Source organism: Sorex fumeus, unplaced genomic scaffold (assembly GCF_029834395.1).
Source record: "Sorex fumeus unplaced genomic scaffold, SorFum_2.1 ptg000061l, whole genome shotgun sequence".
Taxonomy (NCBI): Eukaryota; Metazoa; Chordata; class Mammalia; order Eulipotyphla; family Soricidae; genus Sorex; species Sorex fumeus.
The window spans coordinates 28,690,868-28,706,047 of NW_026606118.1; the positions used below are offsets into that span (position 1 = coordinate 28,690,868).

At 36.8% G+C, this 15,180-nt stretch overlaps 1 protein-coding gene across 1 annotated transcript in view; it reads right to left on the bottom strand.

Moving 5' to 3' along the window:
- PEX7 (peroxisomal biogenesis factor 7) overlaps positions 1-15,180 on the bottom strand; it is a 91,800-nt gene that overhangs the window by 28,995 nt on the left and 47,625 nt on the right. Inside the window, exon 9 of the mRNA XM_056126184.1 lies at positions 5,621-5,720. Coding sequence (XP_055982159.1) covers positions 5,621-5,720 — 100 coding nt within the window. The remainder of the gene's footprint in view (positions 1-5,620; positions 5,721-15,180) is intronic.

Below are 15,180 nucleotides of genomic sequence, written 5' to 3' on the forward strand. Positions count from 1 at the left end.
AATACAGATTAACAGCTTTAGAATATAATTATAATAAAAACAAAACACGAGGTCCCACACAACTGGGACTCTGTTTCCTACCCTCTTCCCTTCTCTGATTAGACTTTATCCACAATGACCCTCTTTCTGTTCCTTAATTATATCAATGTTACTACTATCAAGAATTTAACATTCATTGTTAGTGCTTTTTAAAGAACCAACCAATCTTCCTCAGATCTGGATAACTGGCTCCATTTGATTATTCGGCTTTCAGCTTAATTTTCACTTTCTCAAAGAGTCTTCCCAAACAATTCAAGCAAAAGCATGTAATTTTGCCCATTATTCTCTACCAAATTATTCCAATCCCAAACAGTATATACTACTATATAAAATAACCTTTTTCACTTATTATTCGACTTATCCCACATACTGTAAGCTCCATGAAAACAGTAATCTAGCCTGCTTTGTTCTCTGTTTTTTTTTTTCTCCCCTAGTGCCGAGTACAATGCCCAGCATGTATTAGGTATCTATCTGGTTGCTATTTATGAATGATATGAAGCACATCATATCACAACTGAATAAGTCCATGTTTTTCCAGTGCTTTCTTTACTTTCTTCTATTTTAGAATTTATTAACTATAGTGTGTAAATCAATTGTTAAAAGAGCATTAAGAAAAGCAGTCAGTATGTAATAGTATGTAATAAATTTTTTAAAGATTAAAAATATATCAATAATAGGTTCAGGAGCTGGGGAAATAGTTCGTGTTTTACATGTGAGAGTCTCAGGCTCAATCCTCAACACTGCATGAGTACCACTAAGAACAAGTGCTGGGAACCAAGTCAGGAGTAGCCCCAAACCAAGACATTTTTTTTAAATTAAAAATTATATAAGCTTCAATGTTTCATTTATATTATCTAATAACAAGCAGAGAATATATACCTACACACATATACACACATATCCATATATATATAAAAAACTAATAGTAAAAAATAGCGAGAAATTATAAAATCTAGTTACTGATTTCAGTACTCAATTAAAAATATACAGATATTTTCTTTAAAAAGAGAATGGGGGTGAAATCACACTGGACACCAGGCAGTACTGAGGGTTTAGTCCTAGCTCTGTGCTCAGGGATCACACCTGGTGAGATTTAGGGGATTATATGTGGTGCTGGGGATCAATCTCCGGTAGGCTACAGGGAAGGCAGTGCCTTGCCCACTGTAATATTCCTCCAGTTTCTTAAGAAACCATGTGTGTGCTTCTTCATAGAGTGTCACAGGCTACATTGTTTTGTGAGACTATTTCATTTCACAGTGGTCTAAATTCTTCGAAAGCGGAAACCACTGATCTCCCATAGTCAGTACATGGTCTGATCTGAAAATGTCTAGTAAGCCAATAAATAAGGAGTGTTCTTCTCTGAGATCCCTCTAATCCCAAGAGCCTGTCTATGAATGAAGCAATAAATTCTCTTTTTTCTTTTTTTTTTTTTTTCAGTGCTGGGGATTAACAAAGTTTGTTTTAGTAAGGTAGCCACATGTGAATGATTCAGAAAACATTTTGAATGTACCTAAGAATTGGATCAGGCCTCACTAGACTGATAGAAGGGAAGAAGAACATGGGCTGTCCCAGATCGCAGTCTGGGACTAAGAACATACTAACAGGAATATGAGAAGAGAATATTTATGTGGAATCCTTTATTTCTTATTGCCACACTTCAGTATGCAGACTTATCAAATAGAAAAAGGTATGATTATTTAATATTGCTCATCATAAAGTATTTCTCTGAAAAGTAACTGGCTCATTTGAAGCACATTATACTTAAAGATAATTTCATCTCACCTTTAATGATTTGTTTCTTCTATTTCAGATGCTATTAATTTTTCAAACAATTATTCATGTAATAAGAATATTCAAATACGTAATGAGAATATTTTAACTCCAAATTGTCTTAAATTCCTAAAATAAATGTATTAATTTAAATTTAAGTCGCCTACTCCATATGGAATCCCAGCACCCAAGAGCTCCCACAAGCAAGGTCCAGGTATGAGGGTACCAGGACTAAATCTCCAGGCCACATGGCAGCAGAGGCACCGAGCATCCCTCCCCCACTCTCTGCCCACTCTTCAGCCTAGCTGTCACGCCCACAAGCTTCCACCAGGCACCATCTTGGCGCACCAACAGCCCTGGTCCCAAAATGGATTAGTGCCCTACAGAGATGTCTCTGGCATCCAACCATCTACAATCTAGGATCCCAGAACTCTCATGATATTCAAAATGAGCAATGAAAAATAAATTATCTAGCATTTGCTCCTGGCAGGCAAGTTTAGAATGGTGGTGGGAAAATTCAGGCAAAAAATAATGCCCCAAAGCAGAGAGAGAGTATTGGGGAAATTGTCAGACATAGAGGCAGGGTGAAGAGTGAGATAGGGATGGGGGATACTGGAGACACTGGCGGTGGAAAATGTGCACTGGTGGAGGATGGGTATTCGATCATTGAATGGCTGAATCTCAAAAATGAAAGCTTTGTAACTGTATCTCACAGTGATTCAACAAAATTAAAAATATACATATATAAATTTAAGTATTAAAATTTATTAATATATTAATATTTAATGTGTTGATATTAAATTATTAATATATTCATTTAGTAATATAAATTTGTATTAAATTAAGAGCACAGTAAAGTGAGATAGGACTTGTTTTTTGTTTAAAACCATACTTAGTTATACTCTAGAATTTCTTTTCTTCTCTTTCCTTTTTTTTTTTTTTTTTTTTTATTTTGGGCCACACTCCACAGTGATTGGGACTTATCCTGTCTCTAGGCTCAGGAATCATTCCTGATGGGCTTGAAAGACCATAGGAAGTTGCCAGGGCAAACTTAAGTCAGCTAACTTCAAGGCAAGTATCTAATAATAAAGTGTCATATCACCTGACATAGTGTGCTTTTACATTTTTTACCAAGGTTTATCATTTCTGAAACCAAACAGCTTATAAATAAAAAGACCAGAGCCAGAGAAAGAGTACAGTGAGTAAGGTGTTTGCTTTGCACTTGACTGATCCAGGTCAGCCTCCAGCACCAGATAAGGGTTTACAAGCACAGCCAGGAGTGATCCCTGAGTATACTGGGGGGGGGGGGGGGGGGGGGGCACAAAAATAAACCTAAAAGGCTAAAGACTATTTTAAGCATAAAATTTTGACCCTCAGATTCTCAAAAGAAAAAGAGAAAGAAATAAAATGTTTGATTTTTTTTTTCACTGAAGAAAGACTGAAAAACTAGCCACTCTCTTCTACTTTTGCTTCCTACCTGAGGCCTCTCTTTTAATAAAAGGTATATGAATGAGGGTGACAATCCTGAGAGGGCTCTTTGTCCCCAAAGCTGTACTGGTCTTCTTCCCCACCCAGGCCAGTTTATTCGCAGGTATTGAACCCGGGACTTGGCTTTCTCCTTGCAAGCGCCCCAGGCATCCTCTCGGAGCCTGGGACAAAAGTAGTCCTGAGCCTCTGCCTCTTCCTCTTCGTCCCCAAAGCTGTGCTGGTCTTCTTTCCCACCCAGCCTTTAACCCCCAACCCACCCTTCACACACACACACACACACACACACACACACACACACACACACACACCAGGTACCCGTGGGGGCGTGGCCTTTTCAGAAGTGGGCATGGCTTTGGTAGAAGTGGGCATGGCCTAGTTTTAGGCGAGCAGACGCTACTGTGGCCACAGGTAGTTTAGTCATACCAAGAAATCTAGTACCCATACCCTACACACCAACATGAAGAAACAACGCAAATCCTCACCACGTGGGGAGGACGATGAAGAGTCCAGAATCCTCCATAGGTGCTACTCACCTAAGGGACCTCTCTGACAAAGAATTCAGATATGAAGTCATGAAGATGTTCAATGAACTCAATGAAACAGTCAGTCAGATATCCAGTAAATTGTAGGAGGACATGAAAAAACAATGGACCGGACAATCGAGAAAATCCAGGAAGAAATGAGAGGAGAAATTGGAAAGCTATGCACAGAAATGTCACGAAGTAAAGATTCCATAGATGAAATAAAAAAAACTCACTCTGTGCCCTCAACAGTAGAATGACCACAGCTGAAGACAGAATCAGTGAGCTGGAAGATCAGCTGCACCAATCCAACAGGCAACAACAAACAATGGCAAGGGACCTCAAAATAGCTCTAGAGTGAATCAGAGTCCTAGGAGAAAATTCTAATAGATTAGATTCTAATAGATTAGAATTATTAGAATCATTGGACTACCAGAAGCTCAGGGAAACAATCCCAATGAAAAAGCCACGGTTAAACAAATCATTGCCGAAAAATTCCCAGAGCTCGACAATGCAGCCCTTTAGGTTCAAGGAGACCAAAGGGTGTCAGCTAAAAGAGACCCTAACAAAAACACTTCAAGAAAGATCATAGTTAGAATGTTCAATGTTGCCGATAGAGACACAATACTGCAAGCAGCAAGGTCAAAGAAGGAAATCACATACAAAGGAGCACCCCTTAGATTCAAAGCAGACCTATCAGAGGAAACCCTCCAAGCCCAAAGGCAATGGTAAGATACAGTGAAAAAAGTCACTGAAATGAATGCTTCACCAAGAATACTCTATCCGGCTAAACTCTCACTAAAAATCGAAGGAACGATACACTATTTTCTAGATAAACAGCAGCTCAGGAACTTCATACACTCAAAATCAAACCTGAAAGAAGGGCTAAAGGGGCTACTATAAGACAAGACAAACCCTACAAACACAACAGACCCTTATAGAAAGATGACACAAAACCCCATAACAATAATCTCTCTCAACATCAATGGTCTAAACTCACCAATTAAGAGACACAGAGTGGAAAAGTGGATTCAGAGAACCCAACATTCTGCTGCCTACAAGAAACTCAACTCAACAGTCAGAGAAAACACAGACTCAGAGTGAAAGGATGGAAAACAATCCTGCAAGCAAACAGCTCCCTCAAAAAAGCTGGGGTGGCCATACTAGTATCCAACAACATCAATTTCAGGTTGAAAAACATTAGAAGGGACAGCAAAGGCTATTTTCTCTTCATCAAGGGATACGTACAACAGGAAGAAATCACACTCTTAAATGTATATGCACCTAATGAGGGAACAGCTAAATATTTAAAACAACTGCTAACAGATTTTAAGGAGGACATTGCTAGCAACACAATAGTAGCTGGAGACTTCAACATCGCCTTACCACCTCTAGATAGATCAACAAGGACAATCCTGAGAGGAAATGACCAACCTGTTTAGTGTATTAACTACTAAGAGGGAGGAATATAAAGGACCGGGTGCTCTTGACCTGGGCAATCCTTTCATTTCCTATTCTATCCCTCTCTTGCCACCCTTTCCACTCAAAAAACCTTCAACATAGTAGGCACAATATCTGGGGGAAAAGTATTATTAGAGTCAAGTTTTTACTAAGTTTCTGGATACTCCTTCCCTCCTATTTCAAATGCTCTAATAATACTCATGTTTACGTAGCAAAAGAGGTCAGGGTAAATATATTTGCTTTATCCCAAAGAAACAATTTTGTTCATAAAAGCAACATAAATAGCTACTTGTGAATTGTATGGGTAAACAATCAAAACATTAGGAGATCACTTCCATTACCTGAGTAGGACTCTGGAGACTTAGATCCAAACCACAAGTAAACTCTGTATGATGCTCTACTGTTTCAAGGAGAGGGTCAGCTTTTGAAAAATCCCAGAATCTGTAAGTATAAGCAGAAGTAAAATAATGTAAGTACCAACACTACAAAAAATATTCATCAAATAAATAGAACTTTAATATAGAAATATTTTTATCAAAATAGGTTTGACCAATTCACAAACACAGAGTTCCAATGAACTACATGAAATTTTTAAAAAAAGTATTCCATTCAATTATATTAAGAAAACAAAATGGAATTTTTAATCAACTGCCTTCATAAGAGATTTTTATATATTTCTACTTGTATACCTTGTAGAATGGACTTTTAAAAAGTTTTAGGTAAATACATGTGTGTGTGTATAAATATATTGCAAAAGAATATTTGAAATCAAAGATATTAAGTTTTTGCAACAATTTCTAAAGTCATGTAAATTAAAGATATTGAATTACATGAACTCTAACATTTAGTGATTTTTAAATACTACTTCACTTCTCAATGACAGACACAAAAAAAGATTTGGGGTTTAATCTACATTTCAACAACAACAAGTTCTTTAAAATGAGCCTGTTTTCTTATGAAAATTCCTAATTTTGAAAGTATCTTTTTACTGAAGCATAGTCTTTCTTACAGATTTTACATCAATGTAATATGTTTTCCTGGGGCAATTATTAAGTATTCTTTTATCTGCTACTAACTTGAAGTAGTAGTATTTACCATAATACATCTCTGATTTTTGCTATAGAGACTAATTAGACCCTATTTTCAAAACACAAAATAGTACTTTATTTCTAAAGCTTATTTGCTCATCACCATTTTTGACTCTAAATGCACCATAAAAGTGGCACATCAGAACCACAGAGTCATACCGCAATTCATTTTCTCTAATGAGCTACAACATGGTACACACTGAAGGTTCAGTTCTCTTTGAAAGGGAGTAAATAGATACAACCAACAGTCACAGTTTATTTAACCTGAAGGTATTATTTCCCTAATAAATACTGACTTGGTCTTATTAAGTTTGAAAGGGACTGTTGCTATGGATAATCCACTGTATGGGTATCAGAAAGACAATGAATAAATTGCTCATTTATCAGATTACTAAAATCTACAAAATATTGAAAAGCGATTTTACTTTTGAAAATTTGCCTGTTCCAACAGATGAGGGAACAGGCTGTAGTCCTTCTCAGAAATCATAATAGTGACCTCCACTGTCTTAGCATATTTTTTTCCTTTGGGTCTAGAGACAGTGAACTGCACTGAAATCTAATTTTCTAGATCTTGATAATGTTTATATAAGCAAAAGTAAATATGTAATTATATAATTTTGTTCCTATAACAGAGTTATTCACTGATTTGCATTACTTGAAACAATAATCAAATGGTTATTTTATGTGCCCATTATAGTCCCCCTGAAACACCCAAAATGGTTTTAAATATTTAAATGCTGTAAAATGATTAATGCAAATGAGAACAGGCACATTTAAAATTCTATTAAATGATTTCAAAACCAATTCAGAAATCAACCGCTTCGGTATAAAATAAATAAAATTAAGGGAAAAATATTTAAACTCTGTCATTTACAGGACAGAAATTGAGTTAAAGGAAAAGAAGGGTAAGAAAGTAAATCTGAAACTGCAATGAGATTGGTACACAAAACCATATTCTATGTAGCTATATAATTTTGAGACGGGAAGACCTCAAAATGCTGAACTCTACAGTAGTTAAAAGAAAAAGAGAGGAACAACCGGGTCCAGAACTAAGAGCATCCACAGCCAAAGTGGTCTTGGCAAGCTCAGAAGGAAACTCACTCTTGGCAGTTCAGAGCGAGAGACTGGTGTTATGTAATCAAGAGCACCCTCCACAGCAGTTCACTTACGGCTACCCAGAGTCAGTGGCCTCACGCTGAAGGGCCTTTCAGCAGCATTATTCTGAAGAAAAGGTTAGTTTGCTGCAGTCCAGGTGTTTAGCTCTCTAACTTTATTTGGAATTTAGGTTTTATTTCAGTAGAACTGATGGCCTAAATACTTTTCACACAGGGCACATAAAATGGTTTCTTTCTAGCTTCTCCAGGGGCAGGGATCAAATTTAGGGCCTCATATATGCAAAGACCCATGCTCTATTACTTAGCTTCATCCTAGCCCTTACCAGAAAATCTGAAGGATAAAGGAAGCTATAAAGGCACATTTATGCCTGCCTGACAAATTCCTGAAATGCAGTTTTTATTATTTTGTTGTTTTCAGTCAAATGAGGATAAGAATACACTGAGGATAAGCCAGGCTGGTCTTATGAAAATCAGGATCCCTACTAAGGTCATAGAGAGATTAAAAAAAAAAGCAACTTAGCTGAAAAGTAAAGGAAGGCACACATGCATTTCAAATGTTACTTTGAATTCACTTTAACATAGTTAAATGAGAATTAAGGCCCTCAAAGTCAAACCCACCAAATGGGGAAAATTATAAAGTATTTCTATGCATTTTACTACAAAAAAAAAAACTCAAGTAAGATTCATAAGCTAAAAACTAAGGTTACTAATAACTGGTGAAGGGGTTGACTAGTCTAATGAATGAATGATACAGAATTGGATATGAAAATACAGAAATTATAAAGTATGCATTACGGGAAAAATATGATGTTTATTTCTAGCATAAGGACTACTAGGATATTAGATTATACTTACTGAACATTTTAGAACATTCCAAAAAATTCTTACTGGGGGCTGGAGGCGGGGGAGGGTGGTGCCTCTAAAGCCTGTTCAGAACAAAATCAAAGTACCACAAAACCTTCACTGAAGCATCAGTGAGAAACTCTCAAGTAACAATCAAGTGAACGCTGAAACCCAGAGCAGTAAATCAAGCAATAAAGGCACCTTTGCTCAAGCAGATCTCTTAAATAGGGAGTATCTATATTTCCATTTTCTCAACACGAAGGAGATCAAACACCAGGAAAATCAGAAAAAAAATACTATTATTATTTCTCATTTTTCATTATACTAAAAATATCAAGTTAAATACAGTAATTATACAAGTCAAACATGTTGAAACCAAAAGGTAAACAATGCCATGTTTTTAACCGCTAATGGCATCCTGAATAAGAGAAAATAAGTATTCTTTCCTCACTGCCACTCTCGAATGGCAACTGCTCTTCACTTAGATGTATACACACTTCCAGAATTTTTCTACATATCTCCAAGTACCAAGAGAAAGATATGAGTAGTAAGAGGAGCTGAAGCAGGAAAAATGGATGTTTTTACCAGATTTCCTCATATTTGCAATGAAGGGAGTGGCCAAAGTATCCCTCTAAAACAATTTGGACTCAAGGGTCCCATAAATTATATGTGCTATGGACCTTCACATATCTACCTCACAAATAAAATGGGCTCCATTTTATCTACTTATTTGTGGGAAGGAAGACTACATACATCAAGTGGTCAAATAAGGGATATTATTTTTAAGTGAATACTTTGGCCCGCATGTACATATTACTTGGTGCCTTTTTGTCTCTTTGCTGATGAAATCACTGACTATTTAAGCTCTCTTATAGGAAGTTAATATATTGGATGGGGCTCCAATGATTAAAAATATTACAGGACTAAAAGACATTTTTCATTTAAATTGGGGATGGAGGAAAAATTCATTATAGCACAATGTCTTAGTTGAGTCCCTTCTGAGTCTTCTGTCTCCATAGTCCTGATAAAGCAAGTATGCAGCCCTGTGTCATATAAAACACTAAAACTACTTCAAAGATTACACTTAAATTATTTTCTACTGAAATTTAATTTGAAATTTCTTAAGGCTTTTGAAATTTATCCAACCGATGAATTCAGTGGAAGGCTTGAGATGTCTTCCAATGATATTCCTTTTTCTTTTCTACTCACAACTTAGAAGTTTCTCAAGATTTCTTTGTCCTAACAAAAAAAGATGGGAAATATTATGGCTACATTTTCAATGTTTTCTTTGTATTTCAATTTTAGTTTTGCATTTTAACTTTATTTTGTTATTTCTGTTTAGGGACAGTACTCTGGGTTCAGTCCTGGCAGGAGTGAAGGGATCATGTGCAATGCCATTGAATGAACGTCGTTGACCACATGCAAGCAAGTGCCTTACCTGATACACTATCTCTCTAGGCCCAGATTTTTAAATTTTAAGCAAATTACACCATTATAATTCCCTCGTATTTTCAGGGCTTGGTTCTTTCTAGTAGTCTCTACAACGGAAAGCAAATAACATGACAACAGCTTCTTTTCTTGCAATTTAAGCACTCAATTTTCCAATAATTTATGGGTCCTACCAGTCTGAGGTATAGTCCTGAGAACCAGAGAGAAAAAAAATATAGCCCCAGCCCTCTTGCAGTCCACACTTCTTTAAAATTATCACAAAACCTTAATTTTACTTGGAAAGAACCCCAAGAGACAGGAAAGAAGGGTCACTGTCAAGACGTAATATGGGAGTTAGTCTGGTATGGTGCCCAAGAAAGCAGCTTGCCCCTTTCAACAAGACACAGCAGAGATAGGGAAGGGGGACAGGTCGTGAATGTCATGGAAGAATTGGGAATTTCCTTTTAGCTGTTAAAATAAATAAATAAATAAATAAATAAATCTCTACAACACTAAAAGTTTCTAAGCAAACTTTCAGGATTACTCTAAAAAAAAAAGTATGTGAACTTTTTCCTATTTTAAATTACTTTTTTGTTTGCTTGCTTTGAGCTACATCTGATGCAGTCAGGGGTTATCCTGGCTATGCACTCAGTGATTACTCCTGGAAGGCTGGGGAATGAACCCAGGTCATCCCAAAACTATGCCATGTTCACAGACTTTCAAGGTTAAATTCGATTAAAAATTCTAGACTTGACTACTCATCTCGAAAAAAAAATGATGCCACTGAATGTTCCCAGATGGACCTGTCTGGGCTGAAAACTCTGGGGCCATCTCAGAATGTGGGTTGGCAGATTCCCCTTTCTGCCCAGAAGACACAGCAACCTCTAGCCACATCTGATACTCTCCAGCATAGGAACATCCCAACTACACAACCAAACTTCATCAAACTGCCAAGTCATCAAACTGTTCCAGCTCCATAATTCCTGGAGCACACGTCAGCATACTTCATTGTACTGTCAGCCTAGTATCACCACAGCCAATCTGATGCGAAAGCTGTGTAGAAGACTACCAAGCTCAGTAAGTGAAAACAGTAACAGAAGATTCAAGTGGTGCCCTGTAAATCCTCTGATAATGACTTTAGTAACACACTGCGAAATATAATAATGATCACAAATTGACTTTCCTTGATATATTTTTTGACAATTCCATTCATTGTTTTGATAATTCCATTCTATAACAAGAAACATGAAGTAGATTTGTGCCTGCTATGGGGATGGTGGATGAAAAACATTGGTAGACGGAAGGTCACACTGCTGGTGGGGTTTGTGTTGGAACACTGAAATCCTGAAACAACTGTATTATGAACAACTTGGTTAATCAATTGTTACAATATAAAGACAAAATTTTGAGTTAACATTCCTATCTATATGAATTAACTATAACATTTCAATTAATACTTTAATTAGATTAGCAGTTTGGAGTTTCTACTTAATCACAATAAACAGAAAGTCCAGGAACCACATAGCACCAAGCCCAGAAAACTCTGACAAATTACAGAAAACCATTAGCTGATGGAGGGCTTGCTGTGGGAGTAATTATGGCTGCGATCCACAGGGATGCAGGATGACTCTCTCCAGAATACCATATTTCAACTAGCAGAGATACAGGGAAAACTCCCCTAGGGTCTGTTTACTGCTTATGATTACAAATGGAAGAACTAAGAAATTATTTTGTTATTAAAAGTTTCAAATAAGTATATGAGCAGAAAATAAGAATGCTATCTCCTCCTGATAGTGTCCATATCTGTGATAAGAATGGCCTACACACACACACACACACACACACACACACACACACACACACACACTATAACTGCAATCAAAATGTGACTATGGAGAGCAATAGAGCATTTCACATAAGCACAGATGACAAGGACAGAAGAGGTTACATCAGAATTTTAATCTACACCTACATGCTGAACATTAAACTTACAATAGTTACCTTCTGTGCTTGTTATTTGTTAGCTCTACTTGCATGAAAAAAACTTCTCTGCACCTAAGCATTTACAAATAAATCCAACAGTGTTTTGGGTTGTGGAATAATGATCCCCTTTATTTAAATGGCACTCTCCTCAGCATCAGGAGGACGGACACAGTAAGGGGGACAAAATACACCAACAAGGATGGAGAGAGGAAAACAATAATTCTGTCCAAACACGAAAGTGTGGAAGGGAACTATCAGACTGCAGAAAGAGGAGAAATGGTGCAAAAGACTCTTAAAGGCAAGTAATTCCTTAGATCTGCAGTACTCCTGCACTTCGGCTCTGAGGATACTTTATCTTGAGAAGCATTTTTCCTTTTCTTTTTGAGCTAACTCAAGATGATTTCTGTTATACACAGGAGTTTGCAGGCAAATGCACATTCACATATACATTGGCATACAACCTAAACTGACATGGTGCTGAATGACAGGGACTAATGGGGCCTGAGCAATATTACAGTAGGCAGGGTGCTTGCCTTGTAGGAGGCCAACCCTGGTTTGATCCGGCACCCCATATGATCCCCTGAACAGAGCTAGGAGTGATCTCTGAGAAAGAGACAGGAGTAAGCCCTAAGTATCAACAGGTGTGTTGCTAAAAAAACCAAACAAAAGAAAGACACGGAATTATGCTGCATTTTAAGATGAAAACAAATGAATAATTATTCACTTTTATTCTCTTTGTGATTCATTCCATCAGGTCAAAGCTCCAAGAAACAGACTTTGAAACAAAAAAGGCTTTGTGCCTTGCACGAGCCAACCCGTAGCACTCTAGATAGTACTCGGAGCCCTACCAGGAGTGATCTCTGAGCACAAAGTCTGGAGTAAAACCTGAACACGACTGGGCATAGCCCCCAAACAAAAATTTGGTACTGCCACAATATAGGGGTTCAAAACTGATCTCAAGAGTCAATTATTTATCCTTGAGTTCTTAGAAGTTAATTATTCTACCCTCTCAAGTAAACTACTAACCACTTACAGATAGTTCTCAGTTTTTCTAAACAAAAAGACGACTAAGTGTGAAAATAATCAAGAAAGAAAAACAACATGGTTTCCTGCTCTAGAACTATTTTCGTAAAAACTGTAAGGTCACAGATTAGAATCCACTAATTCTACAAGACTTATAACAGAGAACAGCAGTTCCAACCCTCAGTCCTTCACCTTAGAGGTAAGGTAAAGGTAAAGGTAAAGGCCCTCCCGTTGATCGTCGATTTGCTCGAGCGGGCCCAGTAACGTCTCCATTGGAGACTTTGTTGTTACTGTGTCTGGCATATCGAATACTCTCGGTAGCTTGCCGGGCTCTCTGAGAGAGGCGGAGGAATCGAACTCGGGTTGGCCATGTTGGCCGCTTGTAAGGCGAACGCCCTACCGCTGTGCTATCGCTCATTCTTTCAGCTATTTCTTCTAATTTCACTCTCTATTTCTAAATAATATGCCCATATATATCAGTTATTTCATTCCTAATATTGCCTTCTAACTTTGCTATGAAAGATAAAGCAGGTAGTATCTACATATAAAATATAAATATATACAACAAAATCTACTTTGTTTTATTGAAATAGCACAAAGGAATCTGAAAAACTGCAGTGTAAATTAACTGACAAGATTCATAAATTTTCTGCTGGAACTAATCAGCACAATTCAAAGTTCAAAGCAGTGACTTATGTTGCGTTAAGCTAAGGCTTAACATTCCTCATTCCTTTTAGATCTATTTCTTCATGTACTTGTATTAGGTTATGAATTAGACATGAATCTGGATTGATTCTTAAAGAAAAAAATGTTTAGTACTAAACAATTCTCAAAATGTTCTGCAGTTATAAATCAAGGTACATAAAATCAAAACATCTTACATGTTTTTTTCTAATTAACGTATGTTGTTTCATTTTATAGGAAATTATTCTCATTTTTCAACTGGCATTTAACTTGCAAAATTACACATCACTTGATCAAAAGATCTTTCTAGTGTGACAATAATTATGCAAGAAATTTCTGATTTAAATAAGTCAACTGGGAAAACTCTCCGGGGGCAATTTATAAACCAACAGTCAACAAGCTTGGGAGTCATTTTTCATATGTACAGATAAATATTTTAACTATTAGTTAAATGAAGCTCAGAGACACTTAGAAAATAGCATAATATATAACTGATTATAAAAAATACACAAAAATATGTAAGTTTAGTTAAGTCAAAATAACAATTGTAATGATTCCAAATTTGTTAAATAGTAACATCTCCAATCAAAGCAGTACTGGTTTAAAAATAGTAGAACAGCAATTTTTCTCCTTGCAAAATATGTTTTAATCTGAACAGGACTTATTATATTTTAAATTTAGCTCTATTAAATTTTTACAGTTTCAAACTTGAAGTAAAAACTCATTAAAATGCATTTTTTCCCAAGTTTTTTAGCTTGAGTGATCAAAAGGTATCACAATTTTTTCACCTAATTTAAAATCACTCACATTTAGAAATATTTAGTTTGGGGAGTTTTTGTTTGTTTGGCCACACCCAGCAGTGCTCAGGGATCACTCCTGGCAGGGCTCAGGGGAACATACATTCTATTGGGGACTGAACTCAGGTTGGCCACGTGCAAGGCAAGCACTTTACCCATTGTACTACTCCAGCTCCATTTATTTTTTTTATAATCCATCTCCCATGTGCTAGGGACAAAGCAGAGAAACAGACAATCCTATGCCGTAATCAGGCAATATGATTTATTAACATAAAAAAATCTCAGATGGGGCTGGAGCGATAGTACAGCGGGTAGGGCGTTTGCCTTGCATGCGGCCGACCTGGGTTCGTTTTCCAGCATCCTATATGGTCCCCCGAGCACCGCCAGGAGTAATTCCTGAGTGCGTGAGACAGGAGTAACCCCTGTGCATCGCTGGGTGTGACCTAAAAAAAGAAAGAAAAAAAAATACTCAGTTGCTAAATGTCCTTGTAAGAAATAAGTAGATACATACATTTTTATTCTCTGAAAGAAAATCACTGCAAGCAATGTGTGGCCAATGATCTTGACACTGACACAACCTGCTCTTGCTATACTAAGAAAGTCTAACCTATTCTGGTGTTCTCACGCTTGTCTCTGTGAGACAAATCATTATGCAGATTTAAATAGCATCAGTAAAGAAAATAAAAAAGAAAACCAGATACTACACAAACTCTTTCCTAGTATATCACTGGCAAAGCTTATAGAACCCCTGCCACAAAGCATAAAATGTGATAGTTACAAAGATATTATCTCAGATATCTAAGAGACATAGAACATTAAACAATTCTAATCATTTGAAGAATTCAACAGTAAATCCTGCAAATGTTAACAATCAGTGTATCATTAATCACAACAATTTGGGGGGGGGGGTGTTTAATGAAAAACCGTAGAGAAATTTAGA